This window comes from Acartia tonsa, chromosome 10, assembly GCF_053477335.1.
Source record: "Acartia tonsa isolate MP-2025a chromosome 10, ASM5347733v1, whole genome shotgun sequence".
NCBI classification, from domain to species: domain Eukaryota; kingdom Metazoa; phylum Arthropoda; class Copepoda; order Calanoida; family Acartiidae; genus Acartia; species Acartia tonsa.
The window spans coordinates 11373408-11396904 of record NC_137269.1 but is presented as its reverse complement, the minus strand read 5'-3'; the positions used below and the strand labels follow the sequence as shown (position 1 = coordinate 11396904).

Here is a 23497-nt window from a genome sequence, read left to right as displayed (position 1 = left end):
TGAAGAATGAAATGTCAAAAATGTTTAATATTTATAATTTAAATTTCAGGAGAAGTGAGAAGGAATCCAAGTATATGTCTGAGCTCAATGTTATGCTGAGAGTAAGTGCCGGTCTTTTCACCAAAAGTGCCTGTTGAGCACTCATTAGCCTCCACCCACCCCTATTTTGCACAGGCTTAATACTTTCGGGGCTTAAACCTGATACCTGATATAACCTTAAGTGATAAACAAACTGGCTAAAACTGTAACCTTATTTTCATTCTATTTTAAAAAGAAGGAGGGGGATTTCAGTGCTCAACAGGGTACTTTGTGTGAAAGCATCTAACAACAATTATTAAATAATATTATTATTTGGAGAGTTATTCTTCCATTGATATTTTTTCTGCGCATCCCAAACTTTAACTTCACTAATACACAGACGGAATAATGAAAGAAAAACGAATCTGAACATTTTGTTGTTTAGAATATTGTTTAGAGACAAATATGGAGCAGATATTCAGTTGTCATAAAAAAGAAAAGGGTAAAAAGAGAGAGTTTAACAGAAAATCATGTAATCTTTATTCTTAAATATAATTATTTAATGTCTTTTTTATACTGACAGACCAATATGGACCAAGTAAATTATTTATTATAACAGGGAATCTTCACAAAAATTTCAGCCCTCAATTCTAAATTGGAGCTTACAAAATCATGTAAGCCTAGCAAAATTTTATAAAAGGTGTGTAGACGGACGAATTATAAAGTGGGTTTGCTTTTTAATAGAACGCGTCCTATCTTTTGTATTTTTAGTAGCGAAGCTACTCTATAATTTGAAATGTCCGTATGTCCGTATGTCCGTATGTCTTAGTTTGGGGGAAACGTGATTTTCTCGGCTCCTATAAAAGATAAAAGGCTGAAATTTTTTGACAACATTCCCATAATAAAGGAGCACAATTAACTATAAAACACCAATGGCGATAAGACCCTTTTTAGCAGGTTTTAGGCTATTTTTGTATTTTTCACATTTTTCTTCATATCTTTGGTGTTTATGGTCCGATTTCCAAAATTTTTTCAGTTATAGTATCAAAATTAAATTTCTTATCATTTCAAGAAAACAACTATGACGGTCAGACCGCCTTTAAACAGGTTTTAGGCTATTTTTGTATTTTTCATATTTTTCTCCATAACTTTGGTGTTTATGGTCCGATTTTTAAAATTTTTGTAGATAAAAATATCAAATTAAATTTCTGTTTTGAGCATCCAGTATGTAATTTACTTTGACCGTCAATCTGTTAGTCATAGTACTGAACTATTAATATTAAGAAATTAAAAACAAATGTTGAAAAGGTTTTGTGATTTTTTTCCTAATATACATGTTTTTTACAACTAATCTTTAGATTCTTATAAATATTTTTTGTGCGTCGCTACTTATGGATGTTGTCATCCTTGTTTTAAAACAGCTAGTCGGTGCTTTTAGTAAGTAGTAAATGTAAAATGATTCATAGAATTTAAACATGCAATCGGTTTTTTTGGTAGACCTCTTATTTTTGAAGCAATTTAATTTTTTCAAATTAAGTTGGTTTTAAGGTACTAAAACGCAAAGGAGAATTAAATTGCCATTATGAACAAAAATATTAAGATCTTTAATTTGACATCTTTTTTTGAATTCTGTTGAGTAATTATTAAACAAAATCTATTTTGTTGAAGCCCGTTGAATCAAAACTTTGAACTTTGGGAGCTCGTCACGAATGGGTTAAAAATTCACAAAGGTTAGGACACGTTATTTAAAGAAAAATGGCTGCTGTTCTAATTTATTCTTATTTCAGTCTCCGTCTATGCTATCTCTGCGAGGACCGGAATTCGATGTAAGTTCTTTTTTTGTGTTTTTTTCTTCAGGGTACCAAACCTGCAGTTACCCTACCCTTTTTTTTACTAAATTGAAAATGAATCTGAAGTACACTTACCCTGCGGGGCTACCCAGTAACCAGTTTAACCTAACCTTACCTAACCTAAAGTAATAAAGAAACAAGTGAAAACAAAATAAAAAGCTAAATTTTTATATTTTTATTTTCTAAATTCAAACAATGAATGATAGTTTTGTAAGTTAAAATTTTATAGATAATTAATGTATATTAAAATTACATCATATCTATTTTATAAAAAGAATGCAGTATTATATTGATATTTAATAATTAACAACGCATTTCATAAAAAAAAAATATTTTTTGTAGGAAAAACCGCAAAGAGAGGGAAAATTGCCTCCAATAAAACAGGTGCAATTATTTTTCAAATATGACAACAACATTCATAAAAACGAATCTGAACATAGCTGGTAGTTATTGTAAAGGATACAGGCTGTTATTTAGAAGTCACAACAAAAATCTGTCTCAAAATTGAATTGAATTACATTTCAAAACTTATATAATTTAAGATGCTTCGCCTTTTCCGTGGTATTTATTCATCCTAATAATCATCAACTAAAAAAGAACAAGATAATTAGAAAGGTATAGCAAGTGTCTTTTAAAATAGCAAAAATTTAAAATGATATAAAAGGATGTCCTGTTCGTAATGCTCATTGGTATGAAGAATCTGCACAAGTTGACTTCGTAAGACGAGTGGCTGAGGATGGCTGTGGCCGCCGAGAGTTGATTTTTGGAAGGAAAACTGTTGGTTTATGCAATATCGTGAACATCCTTAAAATGTATTCAAACATATTTATAAAAATGCAAACTTATACAAATATACAATGTTGAGATTAACGAGACATATTTTATCCAAAGGAAATAAAGCATAAACAAGGATGACAACATCCATAAGTAGCGAAGCAGAAAAAATATGTATAAGAATTTAAAGATTAGTTGCCAAAAGCATGTATATTAGGAAAAAAATCACGAAACCTTTTTAACATTTGTTTTTAATTTCTTGATATTTATATTTCAGTACTATGACTAACAGACTGTCAGTCAAAGTAAATGGATGCTCAAAACAACGGGAATTTTAATTTTGATATTTTTAACTACAAAAATTTTAAAAATCGGACCATAAACACCAAAGATGTGAGGAAAAATGTGAAAAATATGAAAATAGTTAAAAACCTGCAAAAAGGCAGTCTGACCGCCATTGATGTTTTCTTGAAACGACAGGAAATAAAATTTTGATATCTATAACTGAAAAACTTTGGAAATCGGACCATAAACACCAAAGGTAGGAGAAAAATGTGAAAAATACAAAAATAGCCTAAAACCTGCTTAAAGGCAGTCTGACCGTCATAATTGTTTTATTGAAAAGACAGGAAACTTAATTTTGATACTATAACTGAAAAAAGTTTTGGAAATCGAACCATAAACACCAAAGATATGGACAAAAATGTGAAAAATACAAAAATAGCCTAAAACCTGCTAAAAAACGGTCCAACCGCCATTGATGTTTTATAGTTAATTGTGCTCCTTAATAATGGGAATGTTGTCAAAAAATTTCAGCCTTTTATCTTTTATAGGAGCCGAGAAAATCACGTTTCCCCCAAACTAAGACATACGGACATACGGACATACGGACATACGGACATACAGACAGACGGACATTGCAAGTTATAGAGTAGCTTCGCTACTAAAAAACATGGGGTATTGTGGTCCATGTGCTATATGCGGAAAATTGTTAAAAAAAACATATAAAATGTCAATTAGAATTATTACATCATGAGGGGAGACAGGGAAATGTTATGGAAGAATATAATTGAATTTAAAAACCAAATTGATACCTCCTCCCCTGTCCCTGTCTGCTATGGTGTAAGTCCAATTGTAATTGCAACCCGCGGCATTGGAGTAATTGTTAACGTTTCGGCTTCCTGTTGTCGGGAGGTGTTGGGTTCGAGTCTGGACCACACCGCGTCATACTAGAGACGTTAAATGTGTTACTTACTGCTGCTATGTCAGGCGCGTGTCATCTAAATAAAGAGTAGGGTGAATGCCTTGGTCCTTAAACAGTCGCAAATCATTGCCAAGCACGTTTAGGACTTTTAGACAAAGGCTGAACAATCAAATGGTTGGTTGTCTGTAGGGCAAATGGACGCTTTACCCAGCCATTGTAAGATGCAGAGTATGTTTCAAGGACGAGAAGTCTGAAACACTAAGCGACACTAAGACCCATAGATGTCATCTTCAATTGCTAAAAAGAATTATAGAGTATTTTCGCGTTTTTAAGAAAAGAAATGTTAATACATAGAAAGTGTCAAATGTGAGAATAAAAAATTCTTGTATAACATTCAGATATGCTATTGATACATATGAAAAAGGAATATTTATATGAAAGCAAAGCTAATCTATAATTATCATTTTTGCCCCAGGAAAAAAAATATATAATAAAAGCAATAAAATTAAGGGTAGTACATCGTTCTGCCAGACACATTAATTGTAATCTTGAATTTATTTCTAAGCTTCGCTTCTTCTGGACGTTACTTCGTCCTTGTTACTAAAATATGTAGTCATATATAATAATATTGTCAATGTAGCCAGGAAATTTAAAGGAAATTGAATTTTATCCACAAATGAAGTTTATGAAATATCTCAAGTAACCAACTATAAAAAAAAAATCAAGGAAGCATATGTCTTATTGTAGCGAGGCTGCTGGCCATGACACTTTAATGTCAGGTCTAACAACCCAGAATAACTATGGGGGCGGAGCAATATATCTTAGGCAACCAACTTTTTCATTACATTACTTATTTCTTGAAGTTCTAACTGTATGTTAATGGGTTCCAGGACAAACGCAGGAGTCCCAAACATCAGAGGACAAACGCAGGAGTGTTAAAATATTAATTGTATTAAGTATTTCTATACAGATTAGGTTAGGTTAAGATATGAATGAACAAATAAGCCCCCCGCAGGGATTAGGCATTTAAAAATCTACATATAAGATGGTCTAAAATAGGTTAGGTTAGGGTGTCCAATCCGACAGACACTAAGGTATTTACAAACCACTCAAAGTTTTCAATTGTACCTTCTCTCAGTGCAATATAAGAATGTATTTTACTTGTACCTTACACTAGATTTTCATTTACTCTAATAAAGTGAAACTTCAAGGGGGGGGGGGGGATACAAAAACCTAATTTGACGACAATTATTCCTATGTCATAATATCCACGTATATTCTACATCCATTAGTAGTTTACAATGTAAACATCACACGAATTTGAGAATATAACGGCATCTAAATGAAGTGTCAGCGATGACCATTTCTACAGAGTGGCACATATTTGGAAACAGCGTATAGTGACTTCATACAGTACAAATGACCAATGATAGGCCAGTATACAATTTACCATTGGTCAATTACAATGATCATTTGTATTGTATAACGTCATTTTTTATTGGACACTATACACTGTTTCACATAGTTCTCATAACCTATTGTCAATATCGACCAAATGTTACTAAATTTGAAATAGGCATTTTTAGAGAAGTTTTGCTACTCAGAAACACATCAAAGAACTTTTTTGTCCAAAGATAAAAGAATAGAATAAATTTATTTATTTTAACAGTATACACTTTACAATATAAATATAATATTTAAAGCAAAGCTGTTCTACATGCACTTGGTCGTACACTCTTTCATAACGTATAACTCTGGTCGTTAATTTAACATCAGTTTAATATAAGTATGATTAATTTTTTTATTTGATTAATAGTATAATTAGACACACTTGCATCAATATATTCATGTCTATTTGATTTTGCCGATAAAAAAATCCTGTATCTATTATACAAAGTAGCTTGATGTCTGTCCGTCTGTCCATCTGTCTGTCTGTCTGAAGCTTAAGATCTCAGTAACCGCTGAACCGATTGGGCTCTACTCTTCAGGGATTATACCTACTGGTCATGTGATGGTTTTAAGCTATTTTCCTGGAGGGTGGGACACCCCCATCTCCCCAAAAAACTGAAAAAAACCACCTCCCCAAAAATTTTTTTTTACATTTTTTGTAAAATCTCAGTAACTGCTAGCATGCTGTACAAATTGGGCTCTACTCTTCTGGGAATATACCTACTGATCCTCCGGTGGTTTTAGGCTAATTTCTAGGAGGGTGGGACACCCCAACCCCCCAAAAAATTAAAAAATCACTTCCAAATTTTTAAATTTTTATTTATCTTGTAAACAAAAACCAGTAATTGGGTTGGGGGAACCCCACTTCACCATGGGGCGAAGCCCCCATGAACCCCCCCCCCCCAAAAAAAAAAAAAGAATTTCACCCTAAAAAATTTTCGGCTTTTTAAAACTTTTTAAAATTGACATCTTTAAAAGTTGTCGCAATTAGAGGTATTAAATAAAATTTACAGAGGAGAGTTTTCAATTTTTGTGTGTACGGTGAACAACCTGGGTTTAATTTTTACGAATTGAAATTTTTGTGCATACGGCGCACAACCTAGGTTTTATTTTACCAAAGAGTAATTTGGCAAAGAATAACTTTTTTGAAAATATAACTATAAAATTATTCTGGAGGGTTGACTTTCCATTACCTCATGGGGCGAAGCCCCTAGAGGCTAGGGACGAAGCCACTAGTTTAAGCTATAAAACATCAAAAACATTCTTTTAATTCTATATTAAAAGTGTAGTCACTCTAGCTAAGTTAAATAAGTTTTCTGGTCGTCTGATTTGTTGAGCTTCGCTTCTGCGGATGTTGTCGTTCTTTACCTTTTAAAATTTAAGTATAATGATATTTTATGAGTAGATAAAAGAGAAAGAAAAATTTAATAAATTTTCCATGTTGTAATTTAAATTATCCTTAAGCAAATCGTTTACATAATTTTACAAATTATAATTAAAAAATTCGATTTGAAATATATTTTGTCTTCATCTTCTCCGAATGTGAAACTAAAAATATTAATGAATTCCTAAAAAATTCCTGTTAAGCACTGCCCCAACCCCCCACCCCCCTTGTTTTTTATCAGGAGGACATTGTTTTTGTTTTTCCAATGCCTGACCTTTATGTCGGCTACCAGTACCCAGTACCCTAACCTATCGTGCTCTAAAGTAATAAATAGTTTTATTAGTTTAAAAACAATTGAGGGAAGGTTTAGTTCTCAACTGACATTCTAAGTTTACGCCTATGTTCATTTAGATCACATTCGAAAAGTTTATCTTTATATAAACCCAATAGTCTTTGTTTATAAAAAAAAAAAACTTTTTTTATAATTGATATTTCTAACAAGGAGGAGGATAGATTGTTTGAGCGCAGCCGACAACGGAGAAGTTCCACAGTCTACGATACAGAAGATGATTTCAGGCACCGTGTTTAATTTGTCAACATAATTTCAATTTTTAAAGAATTATCATAAACCCACTTGTCAAATATATCAGAGTATTTTAAATTAAAATAACCGCTTCTGTAGATTCAATTTATTGGTTGAAAGGTTTAGACAATAGCTTGAAACCAACCAATCAAAATTCATTAAATGTACCCAACTGTTATGAACCGTCCTATGGGTGAATTTTTGGGTAATTTAATTTGCAATCCGATAACCCAACCCTATCTTTTAATATTATTATAAATTAAATATTATTCTCTTAATTGGTGTCTAATTGTATAATACTATTCAGACAAACAAAGAAATTTGTCATAAAAATAAATAAAAACTATTGAATAAGGAAAAACCTTAAAGCTGGGAAATATAGTTTTGTTTCTCGAAAAAATATGCAAAGCTCCTTTGATTTGGAAGTTTTAAAATTACATGAAAGATAAAAAAACACGGTACAATTTTACAGAGCTGAATCAAGAATGAGTGTAGGGTCAGATGGGTAAGTCTTTCTTTCAAGTTTAAAAAAAAACTTATTAAAGTGTTTAGGTTTCATTAAATCCAGAAATAAGGTAATTGAATTTAAAATAATATTTGGGGGCCAAATGTAAAGGTCGTCAATTTTACTGTGTGTTGCCCCCCAACGACAGCTGAAAATAAAATATAGGTTCTGTTATTTGTTTGGGTATTTATTTTATTCTTGGTATAAGCTGCATAAAATCTACTTATTTATATACAGTTTTCATGCAGAAATGTTTGTTATCAAATTATGCATGTTATTGTCGTTTTAGCAGAAATCATTATGTAAAAGTAAGAGGATTTCTTTCTGATTGTATGCCAAACAAAATTACTACTTAATTCTGTAGGTTAAAATTACTGGTGCAAAGTTTGAATAATGCTATATAAGTTTTTACAATTAACCAAATCAAGATGTACAAAGTTTCAAAAGTATTTTTTAAGCCAACGAATGAGAAAACGTTTTACGGGGACCTATATAATTTAATGTCATATGGTCTAAAATGGTTTATTTCGTTTTAAATTAGAAATATATTAATTTATGTTTGTTTTTAATGATAAATTGTAATAAAATTTGGGATTCCCATAAATTTGTCTATAAATAGGAAAAAACATAGTCGGGCAGATTAAAAATATTTCCTTCATTAAGAATAATTTTGAAATACGTGTGTACAATGATTATTAATTCTATAAAAAAAATATTTTTTTTAAAATCTTTATTTAAAGCATTTTGTCTTAGGAATAAAAACTAGTAATGCACTTTTCAGTATGGCTTTGAAACCGATTATTGTCCGCTGGATTAGAACCGATTCTCAGCCACACTGAAAAATCATATTGTTCCATGAATAATAATAATAAAACTAGAATAAACTTTACTATACACGAAAAGATGTCTATAACACGATGCGATAAACAACTATTACCAGTTAAACAATGAGAAACTTTCCATCCTTAATTATATCCTTAAAAAAATGAAAATTCACTTGACATTCAGTAAAATAAATAATTGCTTTTCCAATTAACTTAGTTTGAGAGCCTTTAAGTTAGAGGCGTACACAAGAGGGTTTTTAAGTTGCTATTAATCATTCGGATCATGTAAAGAAAACGAAGTTTTTCCCAACGAGGGCAGAAATTACTTTTTTATAACTTGCATACAGTTGTGCTAGGTATAAGCTAGAGTATTACGGAATATCAACGGAAAGCTATCTATAATATATACAATAAATAACTAATATTGTTTTGTTGTTTTTCTCTGCATGGTGCATTTCTTTGAATGTATTTATGTTAAATAGACACAATAAAAGTAAAGGCAAATCAATCATATTTCTACACTTTTACAATTTAAACAGGAAGTGTTTCTATTTATGTTTTTAATTGTAAATAACAAAGGTCGGCCAATCAAAACTTTCTTATAAATATTACATTGTTTCTGTATTTTGTTTAAAGATGAGGTAGAAAAGTTATCTTTAAATGAACCATCTCTTGTCACTGAATTTACTTACTTAAAGTTAAAATTATAGTATTTGTGCGAAAAAGAATTACAGAATTATCGAAAGAAAGTAGCGGATTTGATCGTATTTCACAGTAACTTATATCCTATTTCTAGCAACTGCGTTGGGATCTAAAACTGCGACGCCAATTTCGTTACACTGCGTGGCAATCATTAAAATCTACCTACTCTAACCTAAAAATGAAAAGCTACTGTGAAATAAAAATACGACGAACCCCGCTACTTTAATTGTGTTCTTTCATTTTCCAAATATTATTTTAAGGTCCCGACTACCAAGCATCGATACAGAGCGAGACGATTCTGCAAGGTAGGGTTATCACGTATATATTTGCGTTTTTTCGGTGCTTTCACATAAGGTACCTGTTGAGCACTGATTCCCTTTTTAAAAAGATGTAAAAAAAAAACGAGGAAGGTAGTTTTTCCTATGTCAAATTTCTGGAAGGGGACCCTAACCTAACGAAAAAACTAACCCCTTCCTTCTTATTTTTAATTTAATTCAAAATAAATGTGTGATTAAGGTTATCAGCGCTCAACAATGTGCTTTGAGTGAAAGTACAATATTTTCTTATTTTATAAAAAAATAAGTTATAAAGAGACACTCGTAGATTTTTTTGTTGTATTTAAAATTCAATGCTATTCATAAACTATTTATAAATTGTCTTTTTTTTAATTTTAATAATTATTTTTTCGTCAAACGTTTTGCTGATATCGGATATTTTTAGTAAAAGACGATTTTTTCCCAGAATTTCAATTGTGAAATAAAAAGTTTACGAGTGTTTTTTTTAATAATTATTCTCTATGTCAGATTATTGCATTTTGTTTATGTCTAGTGAGTAAGAGACACAATTGTACATACGTAGCAACCTTTTTTATCATCATTTGTCTGTATGTAGTGTCTAATTATATGTTTTTATTCCTCAACTCTGCATCGTGATTTTATTTACAAAAAAAAGTTTTTGGAGGTTCGTCAGTCTAAAAGGGATTGTAAAACGTTTTCACCCCATTTTTTTAGGAGGGATTAAGACTTCCTTCTATTACATTATACGCATAAAATTTGCATGCAGTTCCAAATCGTTGTATCAGGTTAAAAAATTGCAAATTTAAAATTAAAAGGCACTAGTTGCATGTATCAGGGCTCTGCAGCCGCTAACAAGCCGCCATGAAATCGACTTATCAGCGCTAAAAACTTATCACACACCCCCCCCCCCTGAAAAAAAAAATCTACAACTCAACCAATATTTTTAATCTCAGTGTGAAATTAGCCGCCTGTTAGCGGCTAATTAGCCGTAGAAAATTGTTATGAAAAATGAAATAGCGTCCTTGTCTGTTTTTGTCCAGGTATGACAATGGACGAGAAATTTAAGCACATCCACAATGATAATAAATAAAATTACCCCTTATGTAAATTAAAATTATTAGTTCAAAAGAATGGATCGTTTTCAACAAACGAATCAATATTCAATGAAATGACGGGGTTTTAAAACATTAGGTACCTGTGTAATTTAAAGTCCAATGTCATCTCCCTCCCTGCTTTTTTTGTGTATAAACCTGTTCTTTTAATGCACCATGTAGGACCACGTATTCTGACGATGTTGGAACTACATCTGGACGCAGACATAGAAGAAGAAGGAAGAGCTTTGCTCGCACTGACTCAGAACCAAACCTAAGGAATCAAGATTTACAATTTTACAAATATTTTTTTTGAGACAATATTTTTTTTAAGTTTTTAGATTTAGCCTTTTATTCAAATAAAAAATAGCGGCTTCGCCAATAAAGGCCTCTAGGGGCTCTTAAGGGAAGGGGTAAGTCGATCCTTCAATTTTGATTTTAATTTTAAAAAGAAAAAGTGATAAAAAATTGGTGGTGGAGATAATATAGTTAACAAACGAAATCAAACGTGACGATTTTCTCTGTTTCATAAGAAAACTAAAATATAAAATGCTAACAAAGAATGATTATCGATTTTTTAAAAACACTAAATAAAACATCTATTGCATATTAGTCAGACAAAGGGGCAATATGAAATTTGCAAAATATACTTTTTATTCCCCTCCCAAACTCCTCATCCAATTTTCTCCACAAGCTTTGAAAGTAACTTCGCTTAGTCGCTAAGGGGTTATTAATCCGAAACCCAAACTTCGCGCCATAGTTCTAAATCGTCCAGCTGAAGGGGGTGTTGATCCAAAAAAATAAATCTGAAATTAAAGCAATAATAATAGATAACAAAAGATAGAAAAGTTTTAAAAATCAATGAGTAAAATTACTATTTGATACATATTCGTGCAAAGACAATCTAAATAATCTAAAGTTTTTAGAACATGTTTTGCAAGACAGACAACCCTATTGTAAATCTTGATTTTAGATCATCATCATCGCGAAGAGGAATTGAAAGAGAAGCATCTGTTCATTTCCCACCGATTGGATCTCCTTAAATTAAAAAAAATATATATATTTTGAATTTTCTGGTTTTTCGCAAAGATCTTAAGGGATAAGACAATACATGATTATGTTATACACATCCCAAATGTGGATAATAGTTATTTCTTTCATCGTATTATAAACGGCTTTCCGCGGATATAGAATGTACAATTATAAGATTAAAACCAGAAGGCACGGGCTTAAAAAACTGGTTTTAATCTTATGATTGTACATTTTTATATTCGTAGAAAGCTGGATATAATACGATGCTAGACATAGTTTTTTCGTATGGATGAGAACCGGTTCCTATTCACCGGATTCGAATGAATACGAGAAACAAAATTATCAATATCACTTAAGTTGATAAAAATAATTGGTTGAAAAATTAAACACTACTAGTTTCGAACCAACCAATCAAAATTTCTATTTAATTTTTATTGGTTGACTGTGTCCAAACTTCTTAACCAATAGTTTGCATTAAAAATTTATTATCTATTGTCTTATCCCTTAAGATCCCTGAGGTATATAAAGTTGTAATTTTGGAGAAGTTGTTTGTGTAATGGAAAAAGCTTAAGGAGGGATTCAATTTTAACTTTTTCCTTTTACTGATAGAGTAGCCCTTTTGATAGTTTTTTTTTATTTTAAAACTTGAATAAACCTTTTAATGCCAATTCTCTATATAAACCTTTTGGGAAGTTGTGTTGTGTCAATAAAAATCGAAGAATTGAGAGTTTTTTTTTTAAGTTATTTTATGAAAGATACATAGTCAGTTTAAAAATAAACCTAATACAATAAAAGTATTTTCATTTCAATCTGAAGATTATTTTGGATATTAGAGTAAAGCAATATGCAAAAAGCACTTAAGCACTCTAGTGGCACTTTGGATGTTTTTTTTTTGTTAAAGTTTCTGCGTTACTTTAATATGTTACGATACCTCATTATGTTACGTTGAAGTCTCCCATAAATTTTTAAAATTTTCGAATTTTTTGTCATTTCTCTTGGGAGGGTGGTTGTACCCTCCCCCAAAATAGTTATAAACATTCCCAGAACCCATGAGAATCTACCCTGTTAAGGTGAACCGATCGGGTTAGTGGTTAGCGAGATCCTTCGGTACAGACACACAGACAAACAAACAGACAAACATCCTGTTACTTTAGTATAAGTAATAATATGTATATTAGATTCAGGAAAAAAATGAAATGCTACTAGAAGGAAAAGTATTTTTTAATCATAGAAATATTTCGAAAAAAAAGTAATCTTTCTAAAAACTAATAAGAAAATGTACATACTTTTCAAATGTATAATTTACTTTTAAAAACTAGAAATTTCTGCTTTCTGCTAGAAAAATGTAAAATATATTTTCTGTGTAAGATTTTTTTGGTTGAATTTATTATATCTTCGTGTACTTTTTAGAATATTAAAAAATGGGGTTGGCAACCGCTTTTAACTTGCAAAAATGCGGTTAAAATGCGGCTGCCAGTGCATACCCTTAATTAAAAAATGATTTTCTATGATTTTGTTAATAACATATTTAATATATTTTCAATGTAAGTTATTTTATTTGTCACCTAGCATAAGATTTCAGGTTTGTTAAATTATACTGAATGAATTTTTAAAAATATAGTATAATTTGAATTTATGTTTATCTTTATTATAATATTGATGTTTGAGTATTTACATTTTTTTAGCTAAGCTACTATATTATTAATTTTATCTGTCCGTCTGGCCGTAATTATCTCCGTTACTATTAAAGATAGACTGATAATTTTTGTTATACATATGCCCATTTCCTAAGATTAATATCCAGTATTCAACTTTCTTGGTCAGTTAGTCGGTCGATCATGCTACTCTGTTTGCTACTATATTGTCATCCTTGTTTATGGTATGGATAGGTGTAATGACTACTTAATCGTTTTGTATTGGATGAAAATTTAAATTCCTTCAGCGTTTAAACTTTTACTAGTAATGGCGGTAGTTTGGAAGTTTATAGTAAAATACAATGCATGTCTATATATTTAATTAATTTTTTTTTAAACAACCAGTAAAATATATGTAATTTTGTCCTATATTGCATTAAACGAACCACATGCACAGATATTTGCAGGGCAGCTATGATGCGATGAAAATGACAATATACATAAGTAGCTAAAAAATCATTGTTGGAACAAGCGGGCAATGTAATTAATCATAAACTAGAAATTCATTTTTATAAATTTTGAATGTTTGTAATTATGTGAAACCAACGGATCAAGTATAGTAAATACTTCGTTCTTATTGCCATAGGAAATCTGCTTATAAAAAAATCAGCTCTCTATCTTGAAGAGCAACCGAGAAAATGACATATCACCCATAGTGTCATAGACGGACGGATGGACAATGTGGATTATAGAGTACCTTTGCTACTAAAAAGTTGACTTAAATGTCTAATTTTAAAAAAAGGTATGTTTTTTTTATATAATTGTACATATGGATGCTGAATAATTTTCATTAGATCTAGAATGTAATGTTTTTAATTCGTGCATGAATGGATGAATGTATTCTGGTAGTGTATCAGAACTTAATTAGCAGATCATTAATTTACAAAATTGCAAATAGATTTGTTGCAAAATTGCGTAACTGCCGTATACTGTAAATGACACACTTTTAGTAGTTAGAAAGTTTAAATTACAGATTTTCATTGTCATCATTAATTGAATATTAAAATATTTTTGTAATATTGCGTGCATAGAAATATAAAAGTGGTTGAAGGCAACAGAGAGATTGAAAACTTTTTCCTTTTATTTTAATGGCTGGAAAAATCTTGGTAATAGTGAGATATGTAGAATTACATAGAAGTATGATTGCTCTATTGGTCATTTTCTAGATATTTATTCAATTTAGAAAAATAATGCTAGTTTCCTTTTAAGTGACTCCGCCTATGTAAGAAGTGGAAGTAGTGGGTCAAACTATCTACCACCAATCAATCAATCAAGGTTAGTCTATTGTAACTCCGTCTATTATTATCAGTGGAAGTAGTAAGAAAAATTGTCCACCAAAAATCAATCATTTATGGTTAGTCTACTTTAACTCCGCCTATGTAAGAAGCGGAAGTAGTGCGTCAAACTATCTGCCACCAATCACACAGGTCTCCTTAACAAAACCTTAGATTAAAAAAAATCTCCAAAGAAACGGACAACAGGGCCTTCAAACAGGGTACTGTGGTGGTCAGAATCCGTTGGATATTAAATCTTAGCTGCTCCTTCTTGCTAGATATTGCAATTTGAAGTTTAGTGGTAAAAATGCTTAAAATTACAAGAATTCCAAGGATATATGCATAAAAAAAACACCTTAATTCATCAAATAAAAAGGGTGAGTTTAACATTTGAGGATTTTATATGTCTCTGCATATGTAAGCTACACAGTCCCTCCCCATTTAGAAAATTTTAATACTTTAAAGAAATTATTTAATGAAAAAGGTACATTGTCAAGTTTACAACTTTAAGCTAGAGGCTGTTACCCTGTAAGCAGTAGAGAATACCTCAGTTCAAGTTTACATATAGCTAAAATTAATTTTTAAAATACTCTCATCCCCCCCCCCTTCAACCCCCCCTTGCTACCCATAAATTTTATAGGGAAGGGGTTGGGCAAAGTATAGTTATTTCTCGCATCATATTGTAAACAGCTTTTGGCAGATATAGAATGTACAATTATAAGATTGAAACCATTTTTTTAGCCACTAGGTGCCGAAGGCACGGGCTAAAAAAACTGGTTTTAATCTTATGATTGTACATTTTTATATTCATAGAAAGCTGGATATAATACTAGACATAGTTTTTTTTGTATGGATGAGAATCGGTTCCTATCCACTGAATTTGAATGAATACAAGAAATAGTATTATGTTTTACTCAAAACAATTTGAAGTATTGTGAGAAAAAATTATATGTAAGATTCTTAGGCCCAAAGCTTCTGGAAATATTGTTGACTACCCCCCCCCCCCCCTCTTAATGAAATCTAATTGGAAGGGGGTTAAGATCCAGAAGAGTTATTTAGCTTTAGTACTTTAACTTTAGTAGGCATCAAAATCTCTTACAAATATTGCTGCAACCAAACCCTCCCCCCTTCTTAGACCACAAATTATTAGGAGGGGGGCAGTGGATGTGGAAAATACTCTTGTGTTACTTTGAAATAACTGAATTATATTAAGCAAACTTTGGATTTAAGCTTTTTTAGGATATTAGTTACTTTTACAAATATTGCTGAATTCCTCCCCCCCCCCCCTCCATCTGTTGGAAATAGTGGCAAGTGGCATAGGTAAATAATATTTCATATTATTCAGAAACCTGTGGAGATATTCAGGATTAATATTTTATCTCATGTAGGCCCATATTTACTTTTATAAATATCTAGTATTCCAACTACAACAATTTAGTACAATTATTTTGCTGTATAATCTCCTCTATCCTATTAGACTAATAAAAGAAATATTGTCAACCCATTGCTCCATCCCCAAACATTGAATAGGTAATTCATATTAAAGGAAGCCTGCAAGAAATACCACGCTTTTACTGCTGAAAGACTGCCACAAGTAGACCAAATACCCCAAATTTGAAGGCTTCAGCTTCTATAACAAAAAAGTTCTAGGCATTTTAAAATGACATTTTATGTACAATGGAAATTTTGAAAGAATTGCAATGCTCATGTTGAAAACTTTAAAATTAAACTACGTGGCCTAGAAACAAAATTATAAAAGTTTATTTTTGTCATAAATTTAGGTTTCCAGTAACTAATTATATTTTTACAATAAAAATACCCATTTTTATAGTCAAAATCATTAAAAAAAATTAAGTTTTACTTGCGTTGTACCGAATGTACTGTAGCCAATCAGAAGGCTGAATCAGCTTAACAACCAATCACAGCTAAGCTTGTATTAGTTTACCCCTTTGTTTCCGCTATGATTTTCGTTTAAAAATGCAATTTAAATCGAATTTTCTGACAAAGATAAGGTTATAATTTTATGTCTAGGCAACGTAATTTAATATTGTTTCTTCTTTTATGAGCATTGGAAATCTTTCAAAAAGTCCATTGTACATAAAATGCTATTTTAAAATGCCTAGAACTTTTTTGTTATTGAAGCTGAAGGCTTATAATTTGGGGTATTGGGTCTTTTTGTGGCAGTCTTTCAGCAGTTAAATCGTGTTATTTCTTGCAGGCGTCCTTTAAGGGTAAGCAATTTGGAAATCTAAAAGCTTTATTCCAAAGTTTGCTCCTTATTGCTATAGTGGTTCCTGAGTAAAACACAGGTGGTGAGGTTGTATGGAGGGTAGCTTGAGAGGGAGGGGGAGGGCAAGCAATATTTTAATACTTTTTTATGGGGGTGGAGGAAATTGAGCAGCAAGCAATATAATTTTTCTGGATGGGGTTGGTTGAGGTTGGGGAAAGGTCAGCAATATTTGTGCAAGTATGAAGTAATTATGGACCTACTAAAGTTTAAATCTAAAAGCCCTCTATATCTTGAGTAATCTCAAAGTAAATCACAAGGGTATTGCTATACTCCCTTCTATTACTTAATTGGAGGGAGGGGGGGGGGGGAGATTGTAAAGAAATAGGAAGGGAAAGGGGGCTTGGAGGGAGGTTTCAGCAAAATTTATAAAAATTACTTTTGACCTACCAAAGCATATCTCAAAGGTTTGCTTTGCTGCTATAGTTCTAGTGGTTTCTTAGTAGCACACCATAGTAGTACCTTTTCAACTGCAATGCCCCCCCCCCTCTTTCTCTCTTTACAAAATGTTATGTTTTTCACAGTGGGATCTTTTGCCAAAAAACGGGACATTAAGGGTAGACAAAAGTAAACATCAATAAAAAAGCTTGTATTTGACGAAATGATGTAATTTCTTTTGCTTTAACTCAAAAATAACATAAATTTTGCTCCTGTTAACTTCTAATGTGCATTTGGTATGTACGTCTTGCTGTTTTGGAGGAGCGAAGCTACCCTATTTTTAAAAAATCTATAAAACTTCATAACTTTAGTTAGGATAGGAATATTTTAACAAAATCAACGTCTATGTAAATATTTCTTCAATGCAAACAATGTTTGTGAACATGAATATAGCGTCAGGTGCACCCAGTTCGAGTCCCGGCATTTTTAGGTAGGTCCAGTATAAGTAAAATAGGACACTTATAAGGCATGTTTTCAAATGTTTTTTTTTACAGATATAAACAACAATAACATAATTTTCAAAACACTTTTGATTTTGTGTTAATACCTTTATTCTAAGTCTAGCTATCTTCATTTAAAGTTTGTATAAGAATATAAACATAATTACTAATATTATATTCTCTCTCAAATGTATATTTCTCTCTCTCTCTCTGATGCGTATATAATGTTTTTGCAATATTATAATTAATTCGCAAATTTGAATTTCTGCTGGACCAAAACCAGTTAGAAATACAAATTTTTTTAGAACACATGAAATTTAGCAAATTTAATTGCTAAAATAAAAGTATTTATAAGTCATCTTTATTAGACGACTTCTTTAACCCTTTAATGTACATTAAAACCGCAAGAATGGCAAAAATCGTTAAAAATCTCGCCAACGGCGGCAAATAACGGCGTAACGGTTGGCCGGAGGCAAATAATGCAGAAGTAAAGAAAGTTCCGCCTCAAAAAGTTTGAAAACATTGCAGAGATGACTTTGGGCTCTAAAATGACTCCTTCCCCCTCTAACGAGGGAAAATTTGAAATTAACAAGAACAAAATTGTTCAAACCATGCAATGTAAAATGCTCAATTACTCAAAAACGGACAAGAGGCCCCAGGTTGTGAAAACTGTTTAATACACAATACATGTTGTATATTGATATTATTATTGCAAAACCCGGGGCCTCCTGTCCGTTTTTGTGTAAAATGGAGAAAACTGATTTTTTGGGGTTAAAAATCTTAATATTTTTGGTGAAATTTTCTCACAAAATGTCAATTTACACCACCAAAAAAATATTTTTTTAAAATTTTTCTTTAATTAGACATTGGTACAGGTATCTGAAAAGTACCTCAATCAAAAATTATTTTCATAAGATGAACATAAATGTATTTTATGTTGCTTTGAAAAAATTGTGTAAAAAAATCTGGAAAATCATCAAAACTGAAAAGAAATTTTTCACTACCTTTTTTAAAAATGGCATAAATCCGCCAAAAATGAATATTTTTTAAAAATTTCTTTTCTAGCTGTCTACTTACAGCCATTATTAATTCCTAGGATATATAAAAGTCGATTTTAAATTTTTTGGATGTCCCGATTTTTTTCAAAAGATCCCACTGTGTTTTTGATTTATGAGGGGAGGGGAATAGGTCAGCAATATATGTAAAAGTGCTTTGAGTCCCAAAACAATACAAATCCAAAAGCCTATATATCTCTAATAGTTTCTTAAAACACATTGGAATGATCTTCTGCCACCCCCCCCCCCCAATTATGTCAGGACAAGGGGGAGAGAAGAAGGCCAACATAATTTCTACAAAATTTTGCCTAAAAACCTTATAGAAAAATTTTTCCTACTATACTTCCATTAGTTTTTTAGAAACACATAATAGTATTACTATGCTCCCCCCCCCCCCCTCCACCCTAATGTTTGTAGGTTGTGAGAATATTGGGGGGAGGGGGGCAGAATTACTAAAAGTAACTTGGGCCATATGTAAACTTGAACTAATGTTTTTTCTACTGGTTCCAGGGTAACAGCCTTTAGGATTATGTTGTAAATTGTGCAAACCTCTTATAGTACCTTATTTATTACACTTGAAGTTAAAAACATCACTTATAGTAGTAAAAATTGTTCTAAATGTGGATATAGTGTTTAGTTTACATATGAAGGGATATATAAACTCCTTAAATGTTAAACTCACCCTTTTTATTTGATGAATTAAGGTATTTTTTTAATCATATATCCTTGGAATTCTGGTAATTTTAGGCATTTTTACCACAAAACTTCAAATTGCAATATCTGGCAAGAAGGAGCAGCTAAGATTTAATCTCTAACGGATTCTGACCACCACTGTACCCTATTTGAAGGCCCTGTTGTCCGTTTCTTTGGAGATTTTTTTTAATCTAAGGTTTTGCTAAGGAGACCTGTGATCAATCAATCAAGGTTAGTCTACTTTAACTCCGCCTATGTAAGAAGCGCAAGTAGTAAGTAAAACAATCCACCACTAATTAATCAATCAAGGTTAGTCTATTGTAACTCCGTCTGTATTATTGGTGGTTATATTGGATCAAAATATCTAGCACCAATCAATCAATCAAGATTTGTCTATTGTAACTCTGTCTATATTATTAGTAGTGGGTTAAACTAAATAGATGCCACCAATCAATCAATCAATGTTAGTCTATTGTAACTCCGCCTATATCATTAGTGGTAGTAGTAGTGGGTCAAACTATCTAGCACCAATCAATCAATCAAGGTTTGTCTATTGTCACTCTGTCTATATTATTAGTAGTGGGTTAAACTAAATAGATGCCACCGATCAATTAATCAAGGTTAGTCTATTGGAACTCTGCCTATATTATAAGTGATAGTGGGTCACACTATCTAGCACCAATCAATCAATCAAGGTTAGTCTATTGTAACTCCGTCTATATTATTAGTGGTAATAGTGGATCAAACTATCTGCCACCAATCAATCAATCAAGGTTAGCATATTGTAACTCCGCCTCTATTATTAGTGGTTATAGTGGGTCAAACTATCTACCACCAATCAATCAATCAAGGTTAGTCTAATGTAACTCTGTCTATATTATTAGTAGTGGGTTAAACTAAATAGATGCCACCAATCAATAAATCAAGGTTAGTCTATTGTAACTCCGCCTATATTATTAGTGGTAGTAGTTGGTCAAACTATCTGCCACCAATCAATCAATCAAATTTAATCTATTGTAACTCCGCCTATATTATTAGTGGTAAAAGTGGGTCAAACTATCTACCACCAATCAATCAATCAAGGTTAGTCTATTGTAACTCCACCTATATTATGAGTGGTTATAGTGGGTCAAACTATCTCCCACCAATCAATCAATCAAGGTTAGTCTATTGTAACTTCGCCTATGTAAGAAGCGCAAGTAGTAAGTAAAACAATCCACCACCAATCAATCAATCAAGGTTAGTCTATAGTAACTCCGCCTATATTATTATGGGATCAAACTATCTTCCACCAATCAATCAATCAATTCTAGTTTAATGTAGCAATATTATCCGGCTTTATTTAGAGTAGCTTCGCTAATAAATGTTACTTTTATGTAACTACAAAATAAATAGAAATTTGTATTAATTGAATTTTTAAGAACTCAGTAAAATGCAACATATTAACTTTTTAGAAAAAAGATGAAATTCTTTTAAAGTTTTTCCTTCTACAAAGCATTCATGAAATTTTGTCTAGATTACTTTTAACTTTTAAGAAATTAAATTTAGCAAAAATATTTAAACTCTTTGTTTGTTTTGGCTGTCATTTGGCCAGTCTGTACATGAGTACCATTTCTATATATTTATTTGTCCGTCGGTTTGTCGGTTAATCAACATATACAAGACATGTTTTATTTTTACAGGTAATCTTTCATAGAAGCCATAAAAAATCACATTTCTCCCCTGTAGCGCTACGGTCGGACAGTTAAACAAAGTTAACTGTAGAGTAGCTTCGCTACTAATAAAATATATGACTTACTCTGTCAGTCTGTTCAGAATTTTAGGAGGGGGACAAGGTGTCTGAAAAGTCAGCCATAAAAATGAGTAATTAACCATCTTTTTTAGAGGTTTTCTATCCTACTCTTCCTCTTATCTCACTCATTTTTATGACGTCACATAGGTGATTTTGAGACACTTTGTCCCCCTCCGAATTTTATGTTTCGTTCTTATGGTTGTTGCAATCCTTGTTTCTCGAGATTACAAAGGACTTAAAATATCTCTTATTTTAGGTTATACAGACATAACAGTTTTACTTCTGGAGATAAAAAGAAACATTCTAAGGTTTCCAGGTATAAGATTTTATTCATTAAATTTGAAAACAAGGAAAAATTGTTAAAAATTATTCAAGAAGGATGCTGTGAGTATTGGTGCAAAAAATGGGGACATGATTCCAGTGACGTCGTATTTTTCTTTCCCGAAAAAGGGAAGGGGGGAAGAAAAAAAGAGATGGGAGAAAAGGGGGTTTTTCCCATCTCTTTTGAAGAGATTTTCTTCCCCCCTTCCCTTTTTCGGGAAAGAAAAATATGACGTCACTGGAATCATGTCCCCATTTTTTGCACCAATACTCACAGCATCTTTAAGAAGTTAAAATGGTGTAAGTCGAGTCATTAGATTAGGTGGCCATGTCTGACACTAAATAAACACGCAAGTGTAATTGACATTATTCACCAAACGTATGTCAATGCACTTATGTAAAAATTTAGGAAGATATTATTATCAAGATACATAAATAAATCCCAATAGATGATTATCTAAATAACCCTTCTGTAGATTAAGATTAATGATGTTTGTTTGGAATCAACCAATCAAAGCTCAATAAAAGTACCCATATTTTTAAATTCAACGAATCAGATAACAATGTTATAAACCTTTGGGCAACAGTGTCATTTACAGTCCAATATACGTCTCCTCCTTCTCTGGTTACTTATAAAGAAACTAATAAAGAAAAAAAATTACACAAAAACTAATTTGAATTATTTTAGGCCCCGTAAACATTCGAGATCAGCTGATAAATTCACAAGCTATGATAGTGTTGCAAGTAATAGGAGGAGCTCCATAGCAGGTACATGGATAGATAGATATAGTAGTTAGGGGATGATTAAATTATCTTTCATCGTCCAATCCATGTATTTCTATGTATGAATATTCAGGGATCTAAAAGGATAAGGCAATGGACGATAAAGATGAACTGAACACTAGGGTGGGTCGATTTTGGCCAAAGCGGAGATCTGCAAATGATTTGTATGAGTATAATACACCTCTGGATGATTTAAAATTTATCCTAAGTCTTAAAACCGCTGACGACCAGACATTCAATTGTATAGCTATTCGAAATAGGAGTCAAAAATTTATTGAATCAGAACTATGGCTTCATGGTGCTCCCAGGTGAGGCATTGAGGAGTAGAATCTGGAACTTTTGACCGTTTCAAAAAATCTCGTTCCTAGCCTAAGAAAATCTAAAAAACCTCTACAAATTGGACAATTCTCAATAAACCTTTAAAAAATGTGGTTTTTTCATGATTTCTAAGGCTAGGAACAAGATATTTTGAAACGGACAAAAGTTCCTGATTCAGCTCCTCAAGGCCTTTCCAGGGAGCACCATGAAGCCATAGTTCTGATTCAAAAAAATTTTAAATGTGGTCTTTGCATATTAATAAGTAATCAAATATATTTTTTAGTGGTCGTGTTCTAAAACTCAATTTTTTAAAATTCTTTTTCGGTCAGAAATGTTTTAAAGGTTAATTCTATCTGTTGCATATCCCCTCTTTGTCTAATTCCGATATGAACCCGCCCTACTGAACACCTCCCAAGATTATAAATCAAATTAAACCTGAAAAATAATAGTTGAAAAGTTAAGACATTTCTAGTATGTAACCAACCAATTAAAATACAACAAAATTTCCCCAAAATTTGTAAGCCATATAAATTGGTTATAAAACTTTGGTTATCAATGTAATCTAAAGTCCAATGTTACCTCCCTCCCTTTCTATATTCCATGTTTAGAATCTACCACAGGAGCGAGTGGATCCAGAAGTAGGAAAGTGACCGCTGAAAACTATGTCTCACCTTACAGGTACTTTTATCA

At 31.7% G+C, this 23497-nt stretch overlaps 1 protein-coding gene across 1 annotated transcript in view; it reads left to right on the top strand.

Moving 5' to 3' along the window:
* Positions 1-23497, top strand: part of LOC145329385 (kinesin-like protein KIF19) — a 58430-nt gene that overhangs the window by 33337 nt on the left and 1596 nt on the right. Inside the window, exons 24-33 of the mRNA XM_080173475.1 lie at positions 50-101; positions 1806-1844; positions 2211-2252; positions 7182-7255; positions 7735-7767; positions 9554-9598; positions 14616-14681; positions 21642-21701; positions 22395-22474; positions 23416-23485. Coding sequence (XP_080029601.1) covers positions 50-101; positions 1806-1844; positions 2211-2252; positions 7182-7255; positions 7735-7767; positions 9554-9598; positions 14616-14681; positions 21642-21701; positions 22395-22474; positions 23416-23485 — 561 coding nt within the window. The remainder of the gene's footprint in view (positions 1-49; positions 102-1805; positions 1845-2210; positions 2253-7181; positions 7256-7734; positions 7768-9553; positions 9599-14615; positions 14682-21641; positions 21702-22394; positions 22475-23415; positions 23486-23497) is intronic.